This window comes from Melanerpes formicivorus, unplaced genomic scaffold, assembly GCF_026170545.1.
Source record: "Melanerpes formicivorus ecotype bairdi unplaced genomic scaffold, bMelFor1.0.p_v2 SCAF_143, whole genome shotgun sequence".
In the NCBI taxonomy this organism is placed as follows: domain Eukaryota; kingdom Metazoa; phylum Chordata; class Aves; order Piciformes; family Picidae; genus Melanerpes; species Melanerpes formicivorus.
This window is the reverse complement of record NW_027142495.1, coordinates 212,699-239,199: the sequence shown is the minus strand read 5'-3', so window position 1 is coordinate 239,199 and position 26,501 is coordinate 212,699. Positions and strand designations below refer to the sequence as shown.

At 42.5% G+C, this 26,501-nt stretch overlaps 1 protein-coding gene across 1 annotated transcript in view; it reads left to right on the top strand.

Moving 5' to 3' along the window:
- The window catches only part of LAMA1 (laminin subunit alpha 1), a 118,877-nt gene that overhangs the window by 39,268 nt on the left and 53,108 nt on the right, over nucleotides 1-26,501 (top strand). Inside the window, exons 11-29 of the mRNA XM_068168614.1 lie at nucleotides 1,678-1,818; nucleotides 2,756-2,929; nucleotides 4,401-4,502; nucleotides 6,361-6,572; nucleotides 8,160-8,271; nucleotides 9,467-9,577; nucleotides 10,687-10,814; nucleotides 11,569-11,655; nucleotides 12,477-12,688; nucleotides 13,176-13,282; nucleotides 14,844-15,024; nucleotides 16,405-16,541; nucleotides 19,748-19,984; nucleotides 20,983-21,126; nucleotides 21,920-22,099; nucleotides 22,774-22,959; nucleotides 23,626-23,753; nucleotides 25,009-25,129; nucleotides 25,253-25,390. Coding sequence (XP_068024715.1) covers nucleotides 1,678-1,818; nucleotides 2,756-2,929; nucleotides 4,401-4,502; nucleotides 6,361-6,572; nucleotides 8,160-8,271; nucleotides 9,467-9,577; nucleotides 10,687-10,814; nucleotides 11,569-11,655; nucleotides 12,477-12,688; nucleotides 13,176-13,282; nucleotides 14,844-15,024; nucleotides 16,405-16,541; nucleotides 19,748-19,984; nucleotides 20,983-21,126; nucleotides 21,920-22,099; nucleotides 22,774-22,959; nucleotides 23,626-23,753; nucleotides 25,009-25,129; nucleotides 25,253-25,390 — 2,838 coding nt within the window. The remainder of the gene's footprint in view (nucleotides 1-1,677; nucleotides 1,819-2,755; nucleotides 2,930-4,400; nucleotides 4,503-6,360; nucleotides 6,573-8,159; nucleotides 8,272-9,466; nucleotides 9,578-10,686; nucleotides 10,815-11,568; nucleotides 11,656-12,476; nucleotides 12,689-13,175; nucleotides 13,283-14,843; nucleotides 15,025-16,404; nucleotides 16,542-19,747; nucleotides 19,985-20,982; nucleotides 21,127-21,919; nucleotides 22,100-22,773; nucleotides 22,960-23,625; nucleotides 23,754-25,008; nucleotides 25,130-25,252; nucleotides 25,391-26,501) is intronic.

The window sequence follows — 26,501 nt, the reverse complement described above, 5'->3', positions numbered from 1 at the left end:
TGCACCGGTACAGGTAAGGGGGTGACCTGCTGGAAAGTAGGTCCATGGAGAAGGACCTGGGATTGCTGGTGTTCAGCAAATTCACCAGCAACCATCAACATGCTCTTACGGCCAAGAAGGCCAAGGGTTTCCTGGCGTGCATAAAGAAGAGAGTGGCCAGCAGGTGGAATGAGGTTCTCCTCCCTCTCTACTCTGACTGAGTGAGGCCACATCCTGAGTCCTGGTTCCAGTTCTGGGCTCCTCGGTTCTGCAGAGACAGGGAACCACAGGAGAGAGGACAGTGCATGGCTACAACTGTGCTGAGGGGACCGGAGCACCTCTGTGAGGAGGAAAGGCAGAAACACCTGGGGCTGTTTAGCCTGGACAAGAGCAGCCTGAGAGGGGATCTTCTAAATGCTGATCAACAGCTAAAGGGTGGGTTTTGAGAGAATGGGGCCAAATTCTTTTCAGTGATGCCCATGGACAGGACAAGGGACAAAAGACACAAACTGGAACACTGGAAATTCCACCTAAACACAAAGGATAGCTTTTTGCCTGTGAGAAAGACAGAACAGGCTGCCCCAAGAGGTTGTGAAGTCTCCTTCTCTGGAGAGATTCCAAACCCACCTGGACATTGTGATCCTGGGAATCCTGCTGTGGGGGAGCCTGCTTTAGCAGGGGGGATTGGACTAGATGATCACTAGAAGTCCTTTCCAACTCCCACCCTGCAGGGATTCTGTGAAAGGATATGTTTGTAACATCTGTTTTGCATGAAGAAATAACATGCATTTGGAAGGACCTGTTGGAACAACTGCATTAGATGTAAACTTGAAATACAATTTAATTATTTGATTACAAAATGCAAACTCTAAGAAATGTTTAATTGAGAACATTTTTGTAGCATTCTCTTAGTTTTGGTAATATTCCAAGCCCCTTGAAATTTCTTGCAGCTGTAGGTTCTGCTGAACTTCATTACAAAGTTCTGTGTCAGTATTTAAAGCAGTTACAGTTAATTTTCTGAGCCAAATGTTAGGTGGTATTTATGTACTGGTTGCCAAGTGCAGAAGCAGTATGGAGGAGCTACAAAAATGGTTTGTTTGACAGTTTTTCTGACACTTCTTAGGCCTTTTGCATGATTTATCTGATCCAAAATATCAGACATAACTTGAATCACACAAGCAAGTGTTCAGAATCACAGAGTGGTAGGGGGTTGGAAGGGACCTCTGGAGATTATCCAGTCCAGGAGTGTCCCTTCAAGTCCTACCATGCTGCTATTCTTTGAAGCTGACTGATTGCTCCACGAGCCTGGTCTTAAAGGTGAGCTGTGCTGTTTGTAGAGCATCTGCCTTCAGTAAACATGCAAACTTTTCTCCAGAGCAATCTACAAATTCCAGGTTTTCAGACAAGTGGAGTGATAAGCTAGCAGAACCTTTTCAAACCCTGCCCACGTGCTGAAATCGCTGTGCAATGAAGGCTTTGCCAGAGCATGTGTAGATCTTGATGAGCTGGCAAATTCTGATGAATTTTTCCAGTCAGTTTTACTTTAAAGCTCTGAGTCTTATTCAATAATCCTGCTGTGCTGAAATCTGTTTTCTTTTATTACCTTCTGAGTGTTGTTATGCCTAAATCCTGTCTAATCCTCTGCATTTGTTACCATAATAATGCTGATGCGAACCAAATGTTGTATGCCATTGACAGGAAAACGTAGAGGGTGAAAACTGTGATCTCTGTAAACCAGGATTCTACAATTTACAAGAAAGAAATCCTCAGGGCTGCACAGAGTGTTTCTGCTTTGGGGTTTCTGATGTCTGTGACAGCTTACCGTGGCCCATCACTCAGGTATGTCCACATCCGTTATTTCCTCAGACAGCTGCAAAATGTCCTGTAGTTCTCTTAGACATGTCCAACTTCAAGTTCTGGCATGTCTCCTAACAGAAAAATGGCTTTTCTCTGTCCTTCAGCATAGTCAGTATGTCATTTCAGTGCAGCCTTTGGCCCCTACTGGTTTGCAGTGGAGGCTGTGATAATGCACTGGAAAAAAGCATTTATTTTTTTCTGACCTTGTGCTGTTTCTTTGCATTGACAAGATAAACCCAAACACGTTTCCTTGCACTCTGGCAAGTCCAGAGTGGCTTGGCAATATTTCCAGTGCTGTTTTGTAGAGCACAGAGTGATTAAAAGTACCATTTTCTTCTGAAATTAGAGCTTTTAACTTGATTTCTTTAGGGGACTTTGGGGATGCTATTTTTCCACCGAATTATCATAGTATCAAATTCCTTCTATATCTTTGCAGAACTGGTCAGACTTTACTCCCCTGTTTTGTGTGTTGATAAAAAGAGAGGAACATATCAAAGTGACCAAAATTCTGAGATGCTTGTGTGAAACTGAGCGAGAAGAAAACAGTTTTGTCGTCTTGTTCCCTCCTCTGGGCCTCTGGATTTAGCTTTTCTCCAGTTCAACCCTATCTATAAATGGGGATGAGAGACCTCAAAGCCCTTGAAGTTGTGTAATTCTCAGAAGACTATAGTCATAAGTATAATAATCTTATCAAGGGGATAAAAATTACAGCCATACTTTTGTTCTCATGTAATACAGAGGTAGCCACAATCCAAGCCTGCAGTGCTTTAGTTGCATGTATTGGGTGTCAGGCTGAGGTAATGAAAGTGTGGCAGAACCATCAGTTTGAATAAGTATCTGGAGAGGAGTAAAGTTTGGTGACTGCTTCCCCAGTGACACAAACCCTGACTCCATTAATATTCCTATTCCTTCTTGGCAGATATCAGACATGACTGGGTGGCTTGTTGTTGACCTGTATCGAGCAAGGAGTGTACAGCCTCAGCGAAGCCAGTTTGATGGACCCCAGCAAATAAGTATCAACAACACTGAGGCTGTGAAAGTGCTGAAAAGCAATTATTACTGGTCAGCACCTGAGACATACCTAGGAAATAAAGTAAGCTCTCAGCTAAGAGTCAAAGCTCCTTCTTCACTGTTTTCCTCATAAAATATTGCTCTAAATATGTAATTAAAAATTGCACATAAAGCCCAGTTTTAGCAGACTTCTCCATCTATAGTGTTCATAGTGTTCCTGGCTAGATATTGCCAGTACCCTTCTCTTACTCTTTTAGCACATTTATCTCCCTACTTCTTTCTCTGCTTGTTCTTGACACAATGTAATATCGTTTTTGGGTTTGGGGTTGGTTTTTTTTTACTCTTGACTGTTCCCAGTTTATGTACTCACATATAAATGAGCATACTTCCCCATACTCTTTGGCTCCAAAGCTTAGACCCTTCACACCTTGTCTAATACAGGTAACAGGACTGTTGAATTCCTCTTATCTGCCTCTTGGCCATCTCCCATTTCACATTTAACAGTAACCAAGCAATTAATTAGTCTTTACATTTTGCTCTTGTAACTACCTAAAGCTCTGGGTCTCCCATCTTTTGCATCAAAATCACAGAATAGTTGAGTTTGAAGTGACCTCTGGAGGTCAGCTAGCCCAACTCCTTTGCTCAAGCAGGGTCACCCAGAGCAAGTTACCTAGCAACATGTCCAGATGACTGTCAAATATCTCCAGAGAAGGAAACTCCACATCATCCCTGAGCAATCTGTACAAGTGCTCCATCACCCTCACAAGTGTTTTATCACGTGCAAAGGGAACCTTCTTGTGCCCGTTGTCTCTTGTCCTGCCTCTGGGCACCACTGGAAAGAGCCTGGCTTCAACCTCTTTGCACCCTGCCTTTAGTTGTTGATATAAATTGAGATCTTCAGGTTGAACAGTCCTCTACTCTCAGTCTCTCTTCATATGAAAGATGTTCCAGGCTCTTAATCATCTTAGTGGTCCTTTCCTGAGCTCTTTCCAGGGTGTCCATCTTTTCAAGTACTAAGAACCCCAGAACAGAACTCAGAACTTCAGCTGTGGACTTATCACTGTCAAGTAAAGAGAATTTGTCAGCTTCAACTTTAATTTCAGTCCAGCCTTTCTGCCTGCACAGCTCCTTATCTTAGGGTGGTGACACAGGCAATGAAAATGAACCTGCTTCATGTGAACCTTCCTGAGAAGGGGCCTTACAACTCCCACCACACTGGGCTTCTGTGAATGTAACTCCAACATGTTGTGCCTCTTGGCCAGGGCTTTAGTGTGAACCTGTTGTGCTTGTTGAAAAGCCCTATAGGTATATCACTGAATGAGGGCATTTATCTGAATCATCTGGAGAGCCTTTAGCTACCTTTCCCCACCCACACAGCATCAAGCCAGCACTTGTCCCTGTGCTGACAGACACAGCACATGAAACTTTTCCCCAGAAAGTGGTGTTTGTAAGCCCTGTAATCCTGTTATTTGGACACTGGACTGTCTCATGTCACCAGTTCTTGTTGGTTGGAGCTTATTGTGTTGGTAAGACTTTGCTCTCTGTCATTTCAGCTCACAGCTTTTGGTGGAGACCTGAAGTATACAGTATCTTATGACATTCCTATGGAGAGCGTGGACAGTGATATAGTCTCCAGCGTGGATGTCATCATTCAGGTTGATTTACTTTATTACTTTTTTTTCAGCTTTTATTCAACTATTCAGCACCTTGGAGGTTTTTAAAAGCCATGGTGATGTGGTGCTGAGGGACATGGTTTTGTACTAGAGTTGGCAGCAAAGATATGGTTGGACTCCATGATCTCAAAGCTGTTTTCTGACCAAAACAGTTCTGATTCTGTTCAGATGTTATTAGGAGTCTATGAAGGGGTTAAAAAATATTCTAATAATATTTCTACAAGTCCCTTTTTAAAAGTCAGGACCAAGATTTTGTCACTACTCATTTTTCTGATTTTTTCCAATCCATTTGTGTGCAATTTTAGGTATAAGAGATTGGTTTTAAATGATAAATTTCTAAGTTTTAAACTATCTGTCAAGAGTTGAGAAGTTCATCACCAAACATGCAAAGCCCCATTTACTGAAGGTGCTACAATAAGCTGGAAGGACTTTGATTTGTAAAGCAGATGAGTGTTCTTGCTGACTGCTTCTCTGGGTTTGTGGTGCAGTTGAAAAGTAAAGCTCTGCTCAACACAAGAACCTCCAAGAAAGCAGTGTTTTGTAAATATATACTTAGCAGAACACAGGAGGAAATACATTCTGGTTTTAAAAGGAGTTTGGGGTTTGAACTATAATTCTTTTTTCAAAAGAAAATCAATTATTTCTGCAGTCTCTGAAGCAAAAGAGAAATGAGATTGTGGTCTTTCTGAAGCCATGGACAATACAGGCGGTCTACTTACTTTGTAGTGGAAGAAATCTAGTTTAAATACTGTTGGGTTTGGGGTTTTTTTCCCTCTGTGATCTGGATGTATAAAAAAAGACAAAAAAAATTATTGAGGTGCTGGAGCAGGACCAAAGAATGGCAGCAAAGCTAGAGCACAAGTCTTGTGATGAGCAGCTGTGGGAACTAGGGTTGTTGAGCCTGAAGAAAAGGAGGCTCAGGAGAGACCTCACTCTCTGCAGCTCCCTGACAGGAGGTTGGAGATAGGTGCAGGTTGGTCTCTTCTCCCAAGTAGCAAATAAGACAAGAAACAGCCTCAGGTTGCCCCAGGGGAGGTTTAGGTTCTGGAGCCCCTATTACAAGAGGGATATGGACGTGCTGGAGCGTGTCCAGAGAAGGGCCACGAGGATAATCAGAGGGCTGGAGCACCTCTCCTACGAGGACAGACTGAAGGAGTTGGGGCTGTTCAGTCTGCAGAAGAGAAGGCTCCGAGGTGACCTAATTGTGGCCTTCCAGTATCTGAAGGGGGCCTACAGGAAGGCTGGGGAAGGACTTCTCAGGATCTCAGGTAGTGATAGGACTAGGGGGAATGGAATGAAGCTGGAGGTGGGGAGATTCAGGCTAGATGTGAGGAGGAGGTTCTTCACCAGGAGAATGGTGAAGCCCTGGAATGGGTTGTCCAGGGAGGTGGTCGGGGCGCCGTCCCTGGAGGTGTTTAAGAGCAGGCTGGATGAGGCTCTGGCCAGCCTGATGTAGTGTGGGGTGTCCCTGCCCATGGCAGGGGGGTTGGACCTAGATGATCCTTGTGGTCCCTTCCAACCCTGAATGATACTATGATACTATGATACTATATGAGGAACAATTTTTTCCTTTAAAGGGTTATCAAGCCCTCAAACAGGTTGTGCAGGGCAGTGGTCGAGTCCCCATCTCTGGAGGGGTTTATAGGCTGTGCGGATGTGGTGCTGGGTGATGCGGTTGAGTGGTGACCTAGTTGCACTGGGTTAAGTGTTAAACTCAATGATCTTGAAGGTTTTTTCCAACCAAACGGAGTCTGCCATCCTATGTCTAACAATACCTGTAATTACTTAATAAAATTTGCATGGAAATATGGAAAATGTTTTACTTTCTTTTCAATTTCAGGGAAATGGGCAGATTTTGAGTACGAGAGCAGCAGGCTGGTCCTTACAGCCGTACGAGGAGTACTCAAACACAGTCAGACTTGTGTCGGAGAATTTCATAGACTTCAACACCAAAAAAGCCATAGACAGGGAGAGGTTGATGACTGTTCTGGTAAATGTGACCCATCTTCTGATCAGAGCCACCTACAACGTTGCCAAAAGAGCTGTGTACAGGTGAGGGAGGGAACAAATTCAAGCTGATGTATGTATTTCTGTTTGCTGAGGTGACCTGGCAGTGCTGGCTTAATGGTTGGAATTGATGATTTTTTTTCCAGCCAAAAACGTTCTGTGATTATTTTTGGGCAATATTCCTGCACTTTTGTGTTAATATCTAAAAAAAATCCCCACTTTATATTGAATTTTCTCAAAACCAGTCTTGTCCCCAAGATATATTCATGTGGAATGTGTGGAAAAGGGCTTTCATTTTAAAGATATCTGATAGCAGAGACACTATTTCCTCCTTTAAAGGAACACTGTATAAAAAGCTTCTTACAGTGGCTTCTTTGTTAGAGTGAAATGCCTCTGAAATTCTCAACAGTGTGCTGCTTTTGGTATGTGGCAAGTTAATCCATCCTTAACTATTGAAAACCTGCCAGGAAAGACGTTGGCTGTAATTTGTTTTCATCTCTGTCTGGAAATGCTACTGACACTCATCTCTAAGGGAGATGAGCAGTAGGAAAATTGGGCTGGAGTGGATTAACTGGCTATTACATAGTCTTCTCAGTATTAACTGCATCTGCATCAGATCTTATGGGGCTGTTTTACCTCTTCTCCAAAATATTGCTCTCAAGGGAATAATTTTCAGTGCTTCATCATTTATTTACTTGATTCCCTTAGCCTCACCAAGAGTCTTTCTTCCTCAGTCCCTAATTTGGTATCACTTCTATACAAAAATGACTTTGAGATTCTCCAGCATGTCCAAAGAAGGGCAATGAAACTAAGGAAGGGTCTGGAAGACAAATCTTCTGAGGAGTGGTGGAAGGAACTGGGTTTGTTTAGAATGGAGAAAAGGAGGCTGAGGGTAGACCATCTTGCTGTCTACAGCTACCTGAAAGGTGGCTGCAGTGAAGTGAGGATTGGTCCCTTTTCCCAGGTAACAAGTGACAGGGGAAGAGGAAATGGCCTGAAGTTGCACCAGGGCAGGCTCAGGTTGGACATTGTCCAACATTGTTAAGCCCTGAAACAGGCTTCCCAGGACAGCAGTGGAGTAGCCATCCCTGGATAGATTGAAAAGATGAGCAGATGCTGTGCTCTGAAGGATGTGGTTTAGCAGTGACCTGGCAGTGCTAGCTGAGTAGCTGGACTCAATATTAGAAGTTTTCTTCCAACCATAGCAATTCTGTGATTCTATGATTCATGTCAGTAACATTGGACTCAATACGAAATTTACTGTGCCCTTTTGTGCCCTCGATGATTTGGTGACATTTATGTCCATTTCCGGACAACATGTCCATCTATTTGGACTGCTTATAAAGATTTAAATCACTTTGATATAGTGGAAAGAGGGATTTTTTTAGACCTCTACACAAGAAAAACAAAGTTAGTAACAATCACAGTAACAGGAGGAGTCCACATCTACTCCCAGAACTGCAAATGTAGTGGTAAGACTATGATCAAAGTCCTTTACAACAGAGAGCTGTTCCTCAGCTGTCACTGCCGAGGGGCAGCACTCAGCAGTGTCACTAACCTAGAAGCAAACCTTCCTGCTCCAAATCCAGTTTGGGGAAATAAATGATGTGATGTTTTCATGCTTGATCCTAGGCTGGACTCCGTGACCCTGGATACTGCAAGTGGGAATGTCATAGATATTTCTTCAGCACCAGATGTGGAATTCTGTGAATGTCCTCATGGTTACACAGGGATATCCTGTGAGGTAACTTCCTACAACAGTTTATGTATGCAAAGCAATCTTCTGTCTGGAGATAGTTTAAGGGCAAGCTGTCTGAAATTGTAACACCATGGAAGTAAGTTCTGAGATGAAATGTTGCCTACTGTACACATTGCTCTGACTATTTTCTTCCAGAAACACTAATGGGGATTTTAGACTTATTTCTTGAATGCTGCTTGGTGACATGAAAAGATGGTGATACACTTTAGAAAGTCAGTGGTGCAGAGGGAGTAGCTGGAAAAGCTTTGTGAAGTTTTGTGGAACTTACCTTACCCATCAATAATTAAAGGGTAGGGGGCAAGAGGATGGAGTCAGACTCTTTTCACTGGTGCCCAGCAACAAGACAAGGAGCAGTGGGCACAAACTGCAATCCAGGAGGTTCCACCTGAACATGAGGAGAAACTTCTTTGCTGCCAGTGTGCTAGAGCCCTAGAGCAGGCTGCCCAGAGAGGTTGTAGTCTCTCTAGAGATTCTGAACCCAGTTGCACATTGTGATGCTGGGCACCTGCTGAGGGTGACCCTGCTTTACAACAGGGTTGGACTAGATGATCTCCCAGAGGTCCCTTCCAACTCCACCATGCTGAGATTCTGTATTAGCCTTTTATTTCCTGGATCTGAATCACATACAGTTTATTTCTGGTTTATATCATTAGGTTTACGGAGGCAACAAGGACACTCTTAGCAGGGAGCCTTTGGAAGATCTCAGAAGGGCCAAATGTGTTGTGCAAGTTGATATTAGATATCTGTGAATGGAAGATTAGGAAGGCAGAGCAGCCTCTGCAGAAGGGCAGGAGTTATTTTGACATATCATTTCAGTCTGAAGCCTTGTGCCACAACATCATTAATGATTCTGCAGGGGAGGCTATCTGGGGTTTATTGGCCCATAATAAAGAACTTCACATTTTCAGCTGTACAAAACTTAACTTTCTATTTGCCTCTGGGGAACAAAGGGCTGAATGGAAGTTTTATGGAGTTAACTCTTATCCCTTTTATCCAGCACAAAGTTAAAAACCTCCACCAGAACAGAGCTGCAGTGATACCAAAAGGGTTGAAAGAGGAATCAGTTACCACAGAGTCAGATGGTGGGTGGTCAGAAGTGAGCTCCTGGAAAACCTTTTAATGTGTACTTTCAACACACATAAAGCTATTCCTTTTTTTGTCCCCCCTTGTTTCTTCTCAGTCCTGTCTCCCCGGCTACTACCGTGTGGATGGAATACTCTTTGGAGGCATTTGTCAACCCTGCAAGTGCAATGGGCATGCAACTGAGTGTGATATTCATGGTGTTTGCTTCGTAAGTCACCCTTCAAGGTGTTTATTTTAAGCATCTGTTTAGGATTTAGGAGAACATTTTAGCTGTGGGAGATGCTTATAGCATAGGTAAATGTCAGCCTATGGGTACCAAGTGTTTATATTTCTTCCTTTTCATTCTTTACCTTAGAATATGTTCAGGGGATTCCATTGACATGTTCTCCTACAAAAGGGTTTGTTTCAGTTGATCATTTCATGTGAGGAACAATCAGGAGTAAAATAAAAATGTCACCATATACCAGATGATAAAACCTTAAATTTACTGCAAATGACAATCAAACTTCCTGAAAGGAACAAACTTAGGCAGTGGTTTTGGGAAATATATGGATTTGGATGTATGTGCCACATCTGTAGTACTGTGTCCAGTTCTGGGCTTCCCAGTTCAAAAGAGACAGGAAATTACTGGAGAGAGTTCAGCAGAGGCTACAAAGATGTTGAGGGGGCTGGAGCATCTCTGTGAGGAGGAAAGACTGAGAGTCCTGGGGCTGTTTAGCTGGAGAAGAGCAACTTGAGAGGGGATCTTACCAATACTCAGCAATATCTAAAGGGGAGAGGTCAGACTCATTACAATGGTGCCTGGTAGCAGAACAAGGGGCAATGGGTGCAGACTGGAACCTAGGAAATTCCATCTGAGCGTAAGGAGAAACTTCTTAGCTGTGAGAGCCCTGGAGAAGAGAGATTGTGGAGTCTCATTCTCTGGAGAGATTCCAAACCCTCTTGGACATTGTGATCCCGGGCATCCTGCTGTGGGTGACCCGGCTTTAGCAGTGGGGTTGGACTAGATTATCTCCAGAGGTTCCTTCCAACCCCCACCATGTTAGGATTCTATCACAAGTAACATGACTGGTTTAATGCTGTAAATTCTATTCTGAAGTGTAGGAAAGAAACAGTTAGGATCTGTTGATACAGCTCAGGGGGAAAAAAAAATCAAAAAAAATTAAACCCACTTACTTTGTAAATTCTCTCTGTTCTCCATGGCTCTCTCCTTGAACGTTACACTCCATGCTGACACCTGCAGGGATCCCTCAGGGGCTGAGAAGCCATCAAGAGAAAATATGAAAAGATTATTATTTTTCTCTCCATGCCTCACAGGCTTGTCAACACAACACAACAGGACCTTCCTGTGATCAGTGCTTGCCTGGCTTCTATGGAGATCCATCCCAAGGAACTTCTGAGGACTGCCAGCCCTGTGCATGCCCTCTGAGCTCAGCTGCAAACAAGTAAGATGCTTATGTCAGATTTTCTTTAGCATTTTCAGCAAAATCAAAGTAAGAGAAAGAAAAAATGCCTTGAAACCTAGGAGAGAAAGTGTAGGGCTTTTTTATCTTCCTCACAGAGACATTGTTTTTCCAGGTAGGCTGAGCCAAGACAGGCTGAATGGACTGGTAGAATTTCTACATGAAGGTTGAAAGTGATATTTCAAGTTCTCCTTGTACTTGGCAGCAAAACCACAGCTATCTTTCATGTTGTTTCAAGAAACAACAGAAGGACACAACTGTGTGTTCAATGTGAAAGAGGAGCTTGGTGTAGAAATTGGATAGATTTGCTAGAAAGAGGGCCAAGTTCTCCAGAACTTTGAAGAATAGAATAGAATAGAATAGAATAGAATAGAATAGAATAGAATAGAATAGAATAGAATAGAATAGAATAGAATAGAATAGAATAGAATAGAATAAAGATCTCTCTTTCCTTTTAAAGTTAAAAAAGTCAAGAAGAGTTTTTGAAAACAAGTTTATTTTCAGCCCAGAGAGGTTGTGGAGTCTTCTCTTCCAGAGTGATTCCAAACCCACCTGGACATTGTGTTCCTGTGCACCCTGCTCACTCTGTGACCCTGCTTTAGCAGGGAGGCTGGACTGTATGATGTCCAGAGGACCCCTCCAACTCCCACCATGCTGGGATACTGTGATACTGAATGTTTGCAGAAGTCTTGTGATTCTGTGTATTGTTTCTGACTGCTATAAATGTTCTTGACAGTTTCAGCCCTACTTGCCAGCTGAGTGAAGGAGGTGGAATTTTCTGTGACAGTTGTCTTCCAGGCTACACTGGTTCTCAGTGTGAAAGGTATGTACAGTAGCTTTGGTTACTGTATCTGTATCACTGATCTCCCTAAAACATTCCAGGTCAGATTGGACAGAGCTCAGAGCAACCTGCTCTAGCTGCAGAAGTCCATGCTGACTAAAGGTGGATTGGAGTAGATGACCTTTAAAGGTCCCTTCCAACCCAACCTATTCTTTGGTTGCCACAGAACTAGAGGACACAGTCTCAAGCTGCACCAGGGGAGGTTTAAGCTGGATGTTGGGAAGAAATTCTTCACAGAAAGAGTGATTTGCTATTGGAATGGGCTGCCCAGGGAGGTGGTGGAGTCACCATCACTGGAGGTGTTTAAGAAGAGATTACAAAGGTGGCTCAGTTGGTAGCACATAAGACCCTTAATGGGAAGGGCATGAGTTCAAGCCTGCAGTGGGCAGTAGTGTCTTCCCTACTCTAGTGGTGAGGTCTGTGGTGGCAGGTTGGACTCGATGATCTTTGAGGTCCCTTCCAACCTTAGGAATACTGATGGGACACTTGTCATGGTTTAGTTGATTAGATGGTGTTGGGTGGTAGATTGGACTTGATGATCTCAAAGGTCTCTTCCAACCTGGTTAATTCAATTCAATTCAATTCTATGCTATGCTATGCTATGCTATTCTAAGTAACTGTTCTTGAATTGTCAATACCACACATAGAGCACATCCCCAATCAAATTTTCCTCTCCATTTTGTCTTTGCTTGTAGAACAGGAGACACTTTAGATAAAATTGCCATAGGAAATACTCCCTTGGGTGGGGTGGGTGGTTGGTGTGACCCCGTTCCAGCTGATAAAGTTCTTAATCTCTTGTGTAGGTGTGCTAATGGTTACTATGGAAATCCACTCATTCCTGGACAGTCGTGTGCTCCTTGTGAATGCAATGGCAATGTAAACCCTGAAGAAGATGGCCACTGTGATACCTCCACAGGCCAATGCCTGAAATGTCTGGGGAGCACAGCAGGTCACCACTGTGAAAAATGTGCTGATGGGTTTTATGGGGATGCAGTGGTTGAGAAAAACTGTCGTGGTAAGCTCTTATTGGTACTCTAAAAACTTAGCACAAGAAAATGTGTAGCAGAATGGATGGGGAGGTATGGCCCTTTGCTGGAAGAGCTAAACTTCAAGTTGTGAGTTGGCAAAAGCAGGCTGAAATCTATGGGCTTGGAAAAGGGATGTGTTGTCCTAGGGTCTGACACTTAATATCCCAGGAACTTCCTTGTTCTTCCTTCACACTGTCACTCCAATGACCTGCGGTGGACATTTCCTACTTCTGAATGTCACATTTGGGGATGGAGGAAATGAACTTCCCAAATCTATTTATTCACAAAGCTGGCTTTTTTATTTCCTTTATCTTTCAGTCCGAATATGTAGTGCAGTTATTACTACAGCCTATTAACATCTGTGGGATGTAGAGTGGTGAAAGAGTGCAGACCTAGTTAGGAGTTCTGTGTAATGATGCACATAAATAGCAATTAATAATTTTTTTATTTCATTTCTTTTTGTCCCAACCTAAGCCTGTGCCTGCCATGTGAATGGGTCCCTATCAAGTGTTTGTCATCATAAAACAGGATCCTGTCAGTGCAGATTGAATGTGGTTGGAGAAAGATGTGATCAGTGCTTGGTAAGCAAATATTTACCTGTTCCTTCAATCTAGATGATCATTAAGGTCCTCTCCAGCTCAAGCCATTCTGAGATTCTAGGATACCTACATTTTCTTGTGTCTTCATCCTTATTTATCTCTAGATATTGATTAGAGCAGATAAAGAGAATAGCAGCAAATATATTCAGGGGAGAGAGTGATCCTCTTGATGCACCAGAGTCTAAAGTTTGCTGCACAGGCTTTTGCAGTGACAGATGTGCTCCTTGCAGATGAGAGGGTCTGTAGTTCACTCAGCACCCTTCTGAATAGGGCTGTTCAGGCTAGAACTGCACTCAATTAGGTTTAGATTAGAGATGAGAAACAATTTCTTCCCCAAAAGGGCTGTCAAGCCCTTGAACAGGCTGTCCAGGTCAGTGGTGGAGTCTCCATTGCTAGAGAGATTGAAAAGCCATGAAGGTGTGATGTTGGGGGATGTTCTTTAGTGGTGGACTTGTCAGTGCTGGCTTAATGATTTGACTTGATAATCTGAAGGTTCTCTTCCAACCAAAATGATTCTATGATTCTGTGATTTACTTGCAGTGTGCAATCATGTTGGCTTACTGAAAAGCCAAACTGAACACTGCTAACCTGAAAGGGTCTTAGCCCTGCTTCTCTAAAAGGAAGTCTGAGTGGGAAGATCTGAATGAATGTGGTTGGTGATAACAAACAGATCATGTGGCTGAACATCAAGAAATTGATTCAGCTAAAAGGAGGGCCTTTTATAAGAATGAGTAGATGTTCAGTGGTGGTACAAAGCAGAAGTTTCCAGCCTTTGATACGTGTACTCAGAGACTAGAGCTGTGCCAGTTACTGACGTGGTTCCAGCCAAGTTCAATGCTTTTCAGTCTACATGTCCCATAGGTATCTGACCTGCACTGCTCTGGTTCTTCACTGACATTCAGAGAAATCTGGGCATGATCAGCACAGCCCAGACTACTCTCACCTCGTGGAAGTCTTTAAATTAAAATAGCTTCAGGTATTAAGATGGAGTCTCACTGAAATGGAGGACCACCAACACATTTCAATGTTCACTTCTTCATCACAGTGCATGGTTGCATATAGTTGGGAACGGTGAAGAGATAAGGACCAACAGTGAAGATGATGACAAAAACCAGGAGGGTGGGAGCAGATTCTCTCTCAATGGTGCACAGCAACAGGACAAGGGGGCAACAGGCACAAGCTGGAACCCAGGAGGTTCCATCTGAACGTGAGGAGAAACTTTGCTGCAAAGGTGCTGAAGCCCTGGAGAAGGCTACCAGAGGGGTTTTTGAGTCTCCTTCTCTGGAGAGATTCCAAAAACCCCTGAACACTGTGATCCTGGACAACCTCCTCTAGGTGCTTTTGCAGGTTGTTTGGACTAGGGACCTCTCCAGAGGTCCCTTCTGTCCCCCATCATGCTGGGATTCTGAGAGTCCTCCCACAGCAGTCACACAGTGCTGGCCAATATTGATGCAGGCAAAGTAAATGAGAGAAATGAAGAATGTGCATTGTTTCCAAAAAGGTATGAAATACAGCTCAAATGTATCTCCTTCCTGTCCAACAGAATGGTTATTATGGGCTGCTTACTGGAATTGGCTGCATTCCCTGCAACTGCAGTCAGTTTGGCTCTGTTTCTGGGGACTGTGACCATCACGGCCAGTGTCACTGTGTACCAGGAGTGACCGGAGAAAAGTGTGATCATTGCGCTCATGGCTTTCACGCATTCCAGGATGGTGGCTGCACACGTAAGCTCTAACCCATGATCCTCCCAGGGTTTGTTAGGAATTTCTTTCCACAATATATTTGATGTTAAACTCTGGCAGAGGTCGGTTGTTTTGATGACTGTGGGGGAAAAAAAGTCCATAGAATGATCCCCTAATGCCTTGATTAAACCAGGGAACAAAACATCTCTGTGATAGCTTATTGTGTGGTTCCTCATAAAAGGAGGTGACTAGGAAATGACAACTCATAAAGTTTGCCTCAGAGAAATGCTGCATCCTCCTCAATTGCTTCTTTGTCTCTTTTATAAAACCCTTCACTCCTTCACAGAAAATATAAACCTTTTATTTGCAGTAGCAAAAGAGCTACTTTGACAGATGTTTACCTTTTTTCACTTAACTATTATCAAAGTATAAAATACTATTTTTTTAAGACATTACTGACATTTTTCCCACCATGACCTGAGTGTGTACAATCTTTAGTCATGGTGCAGAAAAAAATGTTTATCCAAACAGAGAGCATACCATCCAAAACCTGGCAAATTTATCATGTTAACACGATGCCCATCTCAACACAATAAGGCCTAGGCCTTTTTCCAACCTGGCACAAACACTTCTTTTCATGCCTCAAATAATATGAGATCTGCAGTGAGATTGTCTGTTGGGATTGTGTGTTGGAACATATACACTGTGTCTTTACTGAGAATCAAAGATCCCTTGGGCCACGAACCATGTTATTAAAGCAATGCATCAACCCTCTTTTCTGAACTTTTGCTTTTTAGGAAGAATAATACTGAGTTTCTTAAATACATATGTGCTTCCTCCAGCAGTTAATTATAAATATAATTTTCCATCCCTATTATGCACTAAGGCACTCTTGAAAAGCATTAATTCCTGAGATTAATCCCCTCACCTACTTAAGAACATTATCGTATCTCCTGAAGAGTTTTGTACCTCTACAATGTAATTTTCTTTTCCTACAAATCTACTGAACTCCACAATAACTTTGGCTTCACTATGAAAATGCTTTGTAAGCCACCAAACAGATTGTAGGGAGAAGAAATAATAGGCTCTCAATAAAGATGAAATGTCACTGCAGTCTTAATCTATTTCTCAGTGATTAGGGATGCCTGGGAGTTCCTAGTGGAATGGATCAACTGGATAACTTAGAAAAGTAGGACTACCTTACCATCTACCCTAAAAGTATTCCAAGCCAGGTTGGATGGGGCCTTGAGCAATATGGTCTAGTAGAAGGTGTCCCTGCCCATACAGGAGAGTTGGAACTAGGTGATCTCTAAGGTCCCTTCTAACTGAAACCATTCTATGATTCTGTCAGCAGTCTTGAAGTTTCTTGTTTGTAGCTAAAGCAAAGATATATTTAATCATTTTACCCTATCTCTCTTGCAGCCTGTGACTGTGCTCATACTCAGAACAACTGTGATGCTGATTCTGGCCAGTGCATCTGTCCCCCTCACACTCAGGGTCCAAAATGTGAACTCTGTGAAGAAAATCACTGGGGACTCTCTCCTAAACATGGCTGCAAGGTATGGTCGGCTGGCCAAAAAATCCATGGCTGTTGAAAGCATTTCACTTTATATTAATGTCAGAATGGATCTCTTTTTCAGAACCTCTTGTGGATGCCCCCTCCATAGAGATGTTCAAGGGCAGGTTGAACAAGGGCCTTGAGCAATCTCATTTAGTGTAAAGTGTCCCTACCAGTGGAGAGCAGGTTGGAACTTGGCCATCTGCTATGAGGACAGGTTGAGGGAGCTGGGGTTGTTCAGCCTGGAGAAGAGGAGGCTCAGGGGAGACCTAATAGCAGCCTTCCAGTACTTGAAGGGGGTCTACAAGAATGATGGAGAGTTACTGTTTACAAAGGCCTGTGGGGATAGAACAAAGGGCAATGGCTTTGAATTAGAGAAGAGCAAATTTAAATTGGATATCAGGAACAAGTTCTTTACTATGAGGGTGGTGGAACACTGGAACTAGTTGCCTAGGGATATGGTTGGGGCCCCATCCCTGGATATCTTCAAAGTGAGGCTCAGCAGGGCTCTGGGCATCCTGATGTAGTTGAGGATGCCCCTGCTTACTGCAGAGGGAGTTGGACTAGATCATCTTTGGAGGTCCCTTCCAACCCAGACCATTCTATGATTCTGTGATCTTCAAGGTCCCTTCCAACCCAAACCGTACCATGATTTTGTGTTGAGTCTCAGTCTTGATTCTCTTTCTCAAAGTGTTGGTACAACCTGTTCACATCAAAAATCAGACTTTAGTGTTTGAGGAACAATCTAAGAAAACTGTCTTGAAAATATTGATCCAGGTACCTATTCTGGATAGGTGCAGAGGTCATGTTAACAGTTTGAAGAGCACGTTCCAACTTATTTATTAACTGCTTAAATAATGATGCTGAGCCAGATTTTTAGCAGCAAGGAACACAGTTTTTGTGCTATTCAAGCAGTGAGGATGTTATGGCTTTAAGCACAAGAAAATCTAGCTTGTCTTGGAAGTCACTGTATGCTTCTTTCCTGCAGGTTTAAAATTAAAGTGGTGTAAGGGGGTTTAATGTTTCGTGAACATAAAACCAGTGACTCCCATTGTCTCAGCTTAATATTTATGATTAAGCAGTAAAACGCTGACTCAGGGTAACAACCACTTATGCAATTAGGTTCATGCAGTGAAATCCTGACAGATCTGGCACTGGGCCAATCTTTATTTTATAAGTGTTGAAATTTTAAAAGCCCTGCAGGAACATAATGGGTAATTTCAGTGGAGAAACCACAAATATAATCAACTTTACAAGGTCTGTCATTATACAAAGTGCTTGTTGATAACTACTTGACAAGTACAAGAGTCAGAGAAATTGTTTTATTTTCTCTCTTTTAGAGTAAGGATGATAAAATAGACCTATATATCTCTTCAGAGTTTACTGTCTTAGTAATTTATGGCAATTTATATGCAGCCTAAACCACTGCTCTGTCAGCTACCAGCCAGGATCATTCTCACCTAATGTTCTGCCAATAAAATGTCCTGGTCCCCCTCCACTTTGCCTTAAAGTGTTCCTTTCATGGAGTGACTCCACAGCTTTTGCCAGTGATCAAGATCAATCAAATATGTAATTGTTCACTTCTAAGTTGGCTAGTATTCCTTTTAGTTATGGCATCACTGTAATTAACATGGAACCATGCCAGGTCAGGTTGGAGAGGCTCTGAACAACCTGATCTAGTTGAAGATGCCCCTGCTCAGTACAGGGGGGTAAGGATTAGGTGACTTTCAAAGGTCCCTTCCAACCCAAACCAGTATATGATTATGTGAATGACTCTAAGTTATTTGAGTTACTTTCTTGATGAAACAAACAATACTGTGATCTGCAGGTCACAATCTCTGCAGCTGCACCCCTGTACTGAATGTAATCAGCTGTGGCAGGTTGAAGCCACAGAATCCCAGTATGGTGGGGGTTGGAAGGCACTTGTAGAAGTCCATCTAGTTCAACTGCCCTGCTAAAGCAGGGTCATCCACAGCAGGTCCATGTAGGTTTGAAATCTGTACAGAAAAGGAATCTTCACAACCTCTCTGGGCAGCCTGCTCTTGATGATCATTGAGATGATTCCCCCCCTCAGGCTACTCTTCTCCCAGCTAAACAGCCCCAGATCTCTCAGCCTTTCCTCTTCATAGAGATACTCCAATCTCTTCAGTGTCTCTGTATCCCTATCCACTCACAGCTCCACTTTACTCTCTCCAGTCTCTTGAACTGGGGAACCAAAATTGTCAACTTGTTTGGTCACAAAGTGTATCAGAACAGGGAATGGAGTTCCTAATCCTTGAGTACAAAACTGCTTAATACAAAGAGTACCAATAGTGAGCAGCAAACTTGTGAAAGCCACTAATGCATCCATAGTGATGCTAAGAGATATTGTGTGTCTTTGTGTAGAGTTCTTTACAAGGTAAAACCTTTCATCTTAAAGAGGCAGTGGGGAAAGAAAGCTCAGGTGAAATGTTCAGTCAAGTGGTGATAGATGGAATGTATTTGCACTGTTAGAAATAACCACAAGGCAAAACTGGACTTGTTAAGTAACCACAGATCTGAAATAAAGACAGAAGATAAGATGTACTCTGCTTAAAAAAAAAATATAAAAGAAAAGACAAATTGAGTACATCCACCTTAAATATTTGCAATATTACTGAGTGCCTAATGAAGGATGTGGTCTGCCACGGAGCAGTGTTGCTTTGGTACTGAGCTACAGTGGACGCCCTGAGATTCTTGCTTCCTCGTCAAATAGGAAATGAGGTTGAAGTGTAGAGCCTCCTTGAAATCTTAAAATCACTGGTAAAGATTTTTGTATCCATTGTGTTTGTTAAATTACTGTTCTTACAGATTTCTGTCATCCAACATTTCCAGAACAATATTTTCATTTACTCGCTGTGTTCAATACTCAACATTTAAAATCAAATCTTTTGGATATTTTTGGGTTTTTCCTCTGGAACAAGATTCCTTCAACTCCTTTGGATTCCCAGCCCAGATTTAGGAATCAACCAAGCTTCTTTCTGCCACCCACTGGAAATGCATTTTTTGTTCAAACACAAACCAAATAGCCCCATTTCTTTGTGGACGCTCTTCCCTTTTGTTTTTACATGGTAACTGTTGACAAACTTCGAGTTTCAAGGGCCATTCTCAATTTAATATGCTGTTTGTCTTGTAACAAAATTGATTTTAAAGGTCTGCTATTTATGAAGAATTTTCTTTTCATCCAAGGCTTGCAACTGTAGCCACACTGGTTCAACCCATCTCCAGTGTGATGTACTGACGGGTCAATGCCAGTGCAGAGCTGAATTTGGAGGACCAGACTGTTCCAAGTGTGCTTTTGGCTACAGGGACTACCCAGACTGTGTTGCCTGTGACTGTGATTTGAGTGGAACCAAAGCAGAGATGTGTGATGACGCCAAAGAACTTTGTACTTGTGAAGAAGACACTGGCATCTGTGCCTGCAAGGTACTGAAGTTTCAGACCATTTGGGGATGGCATTAGGGTCTTTTGGACTTTATTACATAAAAACCATGGAGGGTTTATGGATGAAAGGACTCAAAAGGCAGCCTTCATTCCTTCTGTGAGACATTTATGGGTACACCTAAATCACCCTTAGATTTTCTGTGTCAATTCTAAACAGGTCTAACTGTTACTTAATGGGGTTAAAAACTGTGGGAAAGTGCTCCCCACTTTGGAGTGTCGTGACACAACACAGCTGTTGGCAGAAGAGATAACAAAATGCCATTGGTATTTCTGTCCTCAAAAATTCCTGTGATGATACCAGGCAATTTCTCTCCTGCCCCCCTTTCATAGAATCATTTTGGTTGGAAAAAAGCCTTTAAGGTCATCAAGACTAACCATTAACCCAGCACTGCCAGGTCAGGGAATCAGTTCCCTGATTCCTATTCATACTGACTAGTTTCTTTGGCTTGCAGAGCCCCTTTTCCAGATGGGAAAGGAGGGAACAAAACCAAACCCAACCTCTCCTCCCCACTCCCCAAGAAAACAATAAACAAAGCACACCAAAGAAAAAAAAAGCACACCAACACCAACAAACCCCAAACAAAAATAACCCAAACAAACAAGCCTACAACAAACAAACAAAAAACCCAGAACAACCAAAACCCTCAGGTTTTTCTGTCTTAAATGGAAATGTATACTTAATATTTGCTAGAAAACTGTGATCCAAGAGTTCAGCTTTAATGTTCTGTGGCTTTGAATTAAAAAACCTCAACAAACAGCACTGGAAAACAATGATAAGAATAATGCACTGCATAGTAAAAAGGAATAGTTGCAATCATTAACTTCCTCTTGAGAATCTTACATAGAATAGTTATAATACTTGACTTGCTCTTAAGAATCTTACATAGCACCCAGTTTTTCTTGCCAGAAGAACCATCTCTTATTCACCTAGCAAAGGAACACAAGTGTGATGTTCTGTGGTTTGTTTTTATTTCCTCCAGGAAAATGTATTTGGTCTACAGTGCAGTGAATGTAAACCTGGAACTTTTGCCCTGTCTGCTGACAATGCATTAGGTTGTACTCCGTGCTTCTGTTTTGGGATATCCACCTCTTGTTCAGAACTAGAAGATCATGTTAGAATTCCTGTAAGTAAAGTGACATGATGAATATAAAGGCACAGTTTGGAGTTACCCTCAGGTCAGGTGCCACAGTGATATGCCTCAGGTCACTGCTGTGATTCATGACTACCTTAGAGGCAGTGGCATATGGGAGAACAAAAAGGAAAGCAGATGATAAGTGGTCGGAATCTGATTTTTGAAACCTTGCATTTCACTCTTTGCTTTTTGTAAGAAAATACAATGAAACATGTTTCCCAGTCTTTTGGTTTGTGTGTTTATGATGCCACTCTGAATTCATGAGACCCCACCTGCAGTCCTGGGTCTAGCTCTGGAGTCCTCAGCAGAGGAGAAACATGGACCTGTTGGAGCAGGGCCAGAGGAGGCCACAACAATGATGTGAGGACTGGAACCTCTCTGCTGTGAGGCCGTGCTGAGAGAATAAGGGTTGTTCAGCCTGGAGAAGAGAAGGCTCCAGAGAAACCTTCTTGTGGCCTTTCAATACTTCAGAAAGCTGAGGACAGATTGTTTAGCAGAGGTTGTTGTGACAGGACAAGGGGTGATGGTTTTGATCTAAAAGAGGGTGAAAGAAGGAAAGAAGGAAGAATCTTTTCACACTGAGCATGATAAGACCCTGTCTCACATTGCCCCAAGAAGTATGCCATCCCTATCACTATTCCAAGTCAGGTTGTTTGGGGCTCTGAGCAACCTGATCTGGCTGTAGATGAGCTTTACAAGTTCCTTTCAACCCAAACCATTCTATGATTCTGTAGTACACTGAGAATATTTTTGTTGAATGTCTCTTTTACTCTTTGTGTTGTAGATAACCTTAACTCCAGATCAGTCCATTCTTCATGTGGTAGCTCAGAGTAACCTGACTGGAACAGTGGAAGGAGTATTTTCTCAGTTTCCTGATATTTTACTGGATGCTGCCATAGTCAGAAAACACTTAAACACAGAAACATTTTACTGGAGGTTACCAGAGCAGTTTCAGGGAGACCAGGTAAGATCATTAAACAATTAGAATGCTTTGTAGGTTATTTCTTTATTGTCTAGCAGTCATTTTTTTATATTGTATAACAGTTGTTTTGTCTCTGTATTCTGTGTTAGTTCTCTTCTTGTAGGTCAATTAGAAGTATTCAATGGCTTGATCTTATTTGGATTGGCTTAGATGACATTTAAAGGTGCCTTCCAACCTAAAGCATTCTGTGATTTATAGCAAACACAAACAATGGCTTTGCATTACCCTTTCCTAATGAGGTTTTTCTTGACCCTGCAAATTGGTAACACCCACATTTAATTACCGTGTTGCCCTGCAGACATTGTATGGTGAGGAAGGAGTGATGATGTATTCTGTTTTAATTTAGAATCCTGAAAGAGGTTTCAACCTTGATGCTGATTTCAGTAGATAGACCATGGAATCCCTGCTGCTTAAGAATTAAATGAAAATGGAGTGCACACCTTGGAAGGGCCTAAAAGAGGAAACTGAGATGACTTTCTAGAAATATGCATTTAACCTTGGTACAGAAACTGCTGAGTTCAAGTCAGGTTTTGTGGTTTATTGCCAATTCTTCAGTGAACTGACAGTTTTCAAGCCTTCTGTTGATGCTGAATTATTTTCAGAGAGTAACTGTAACCTTGGAATAAATAAAAGTAATAATTTTTTTATCCAAACAGCTCATGGCCTATGGGGGGAAGCTGAGATACACTGCTGCATTTTATGCTTTGGATGGCTTTGGAACATCAAACTTTGAGCCACAGATCCTGATGAAAGGAGGTCACACCAGCAAGTTGGTCATCTATGTAGATGTCCCTTCTCCAGAAAATGGAGTAAGAACTGACAAGGAAGTAGAAATGAAGGAGGTAAGTCAAAACACTGATGTGGAAATCACAAAACCTCAGTATGGTGAGGGTTAAAGTGACCTCTGGAGATCATCTAGTCCACCCTGCCAACTAAAGCAGGGTTGACCACAGCAGGTTGCTCAGGGTCACAATGTCCAGGCAGGTTTGGAATCGGTCCAGAAAAGGAGGCTTCACAGCCTCTCTGAGCAACCTGCTACAGGGCTCCAGCATTCTCACAGAAAGGAAGTTTCTCCTCATGTTCAGATGGAAGGGTTGAGGGAAGACCTTGCTCTCTACAGCTCCCTGAAAGGAGGTCAGAGTGAGGTGGGTGATGTGCGGATTGATGTCTTCTCTCAAGTAACAAGGGATAGGACAAGAGGATACAGCCTCAAGTTGCACCAGGGAGGGCTTAGGTTGGACATTAGAAACAGTTGCTTCCCAAAAAGGGTTGCCAAGCCCTGGAACAGGCTGCCCAGGGCCATGGTGGAGACCCCATCCCTAGAGGTGTTTAAAAGCCATGTAGGTATGGTGCTGATGGACATGATTTATTGATGACCTGGCAGTGCTGGGTTGATGGCTGGACTTGATGATCTAAAAGGTCTCTTCCAATCAGAGTAGTTCTATGACTCTTTTCTATGAAGTTAGCTTTAACACTCATGATTTTAATAACGTGTTTTCTTTCCCTAGGATTCTTGGAAGTATTTTAACTCTGTGTCTGAAGAGCCTGTCTTACATTCTGACTTCATGTCTGTGCTAAGCAATGTGGAATACATCCTTATCAAGGCAGCTTATGGCCAAGGACTGCAGCAAAGCAGGTAGAGCAATCTCTGATTGCATTTACTTCTTATATTGCATTTAATTTAACCTAGATATAGTTCCAGCTGAGCAATACAGTAAAGATTTCACTCAAATCAGAGCAATTTCTAAATTCCCTTTTATAATTGCTGTGACTAATTCTGGTTCCACCTGCAGATTTGGAGATATTTTTTATTCAGAAGCTCTCAACTTGCTTGTTAGTTCTGTTCAAAAATCTGCTTGATGTATTTCTGTCTAGTGCTTCTGAGGCAGAAATACTCTTGCATGGTCAAATTTTGCAGTTCAATGGGAATCAACCTCTATTAATCTGATGTGCTTTTGTTTGTTGAAGGTCCTGAAATACCATAAATAAGAAAAGAATCTTTGGATATTATTAGGACATTTGCATAGGGAAAAGGAGGTCCTGGGACATAATTCATCATAGAATGGTTTGGCTTGGAAGGGACATTGAAAAGTTATCTAGTCAACCCCCCCAACACTCAGCAAGGTTGTCTTCAACTAGATTGTATTGCTCAGAGGCCTGTCCCACTTGACCTGGAATGGTACCAGGGATGGAGTTTCATGTGTGATAGCCCTGACCTTGAAACACAGAATCATAGAATCATACAGGTTGGAAGGGACCTCTAAAGGTCATCTAGACCAACTTCCCTGCATTGAGTAGGGACATCCTTAACTAGATCAGGTCACCCAGAGCCCCATCAAGCCTCACCTTGAATATCTCCAGGGATGGGGCTTCAACCACCTCTCTGGGCAACCTGTTCCAGTGCTCAACATCCAATCTAAATCTACTCTTCTCTAATTTAAAACCATTGCCACTAGTCCTATGATTGCAGGCATGTGTAAAGTTTGCCTGCAGCCTTCTTGAAGGCCTCTTTCAGGTACTGGAAGGTGGTGATGAGGTCTCCCTGGAGCATTCTGGTCTCTAGGATGAACAACCCCAGCTCCCTCAGCCTGTTCTTGTAGCAGAGGTGCTCCAACCTCCTGATTATTTTCATGTCTTTCCTCTGGAGCTGCTCCATCAGCTCCATGTCCTTTCTGTATTGAGGACCTGGATGCAGTAATTCAAGTGAGGTCTCACCAGAGCAGAGTAAAGTGGTAGAATCACCTTTCCGGATCTACTGGTCATGCTTCTTTTGATGCAGTCCAGAATGTGATTTGCCATCTGGGCCAACTTTAGATCTCAATTTTGGATCTCAATTTTGGTACTAGGACTTCTCTAAGATGTTCACACTCTCTTCTGCTTCTGTGTTGTAGAATTACAAATATCTCACTGGAAACTGCGGTGAAGTTTGAAGAAATTCACCAGGACAGAGCTAGAGCTCACCTTGTGGAGCAATGTAGATGTCCTACTGGTTATGCTGGATTCTCCTGTCAGGTACAGAATCTTCTGTGTGTTTAATAGCAAGATCATGAAAGTTACTTATATAGCCTTAAAAACTGTTTGTACCTTTTGAGAGTTGTGATTACATATCTTTCAATTTTGCTCTTTTACAAACAGAGCTGTGCTCCAGGATACTACAGAGGAAAGCACACAGAGCTCAGTGTGAAAGAGCCTCATGCTCTGTTAGCACCTTGTGTGCCATGCCAGTGCAACAACCACAGTGAAACCTGTGATCAGGAAACTGGGAAGTGCTTGGTATGTACAATGTATATATTCTTCTGCTGGTTTCACCTGAGCTTACAGTGACAGCAGACTGTGGAAAGAGTTTCCAGAAGAATTATATGGGAGAGGAAGTGGCCACAAGTTGCACCAGGGGAGGTTTAGGTTGAATACTAGAAGAAACTACTTCACTGAAAGGGTTCTCAAAACCTGGAACTGGCTCCCCAGGGAGGTGGTGGAATCCCCATCCCCAGGGGTGTTTAAAAGAGACAGAGATGTGGTGCTGAAGGACATGGTTTAGCACCAGGCTTGGTAGAGTTAGATAATGGTTGGACTTGATGATCTAAGAGGTCTTTTCTATCCAAATGACTCTATGATTATTTGGATAAAGTATAATTTACACACACACACTCTAAAAAATGGGAAATCTGAGTAGTATTTCCCTTTGTGTCCATACAGTAAAATTACCAAGCTTTTGGGGCAGTAACATCTCCAAAATCATCAATTAGTTAAGTTTTAATTTAACTTTAAAAATAATTAATGTATAAGTTCCTTTTATCTTTCTTTGTGACACTTTCTGGGCTTTTGGCAAAGGTCTGCTTAGTCTCAAGAGGAGCTAAAGGAACCTGTTAAGCCATGCCCACACCACGGACTTGGTCCAAGTCAAATTCTTTGTCTCTTGGGAAGACAATTCTCTGGGTAGCTTTAAGTGAAGTTTTCTTAACTCCCAGGGATTTAAGTAGTATAAGGATACACCTCGGGTGAGTTAATTTGCTCAGCTCTCTCATTTTGTACCTAAGGATACAAAGAGGGGCTACATCTGACACATTGCCTCTCTCTTGTGGGCCCTGTGGACAGCAAGTTCCCAACTCTACAGAAGGGACATTAAGTCTGCTCTCTGGCATGGCTCAATATCGTTTCCCAGTCTTTTCAGTTGCTTTGTTTTTCCCATGAGTTGATGGTTCTGTGGTACCGTTGGTTAGTTCAAAGCCAGCTTCTGCTAAATTCGTTCTTCAGATCAGTTTTCAAAGTGAATTCCTCAGTCCTTCAGGCTTTTTAAAACCATTGTTTTGCTGTCAGGTTTGTATCTCATGAATAACAACTCTGGTTCTCATTTCTCCAAAGCCAAAACACAAAGGTTTGTCAC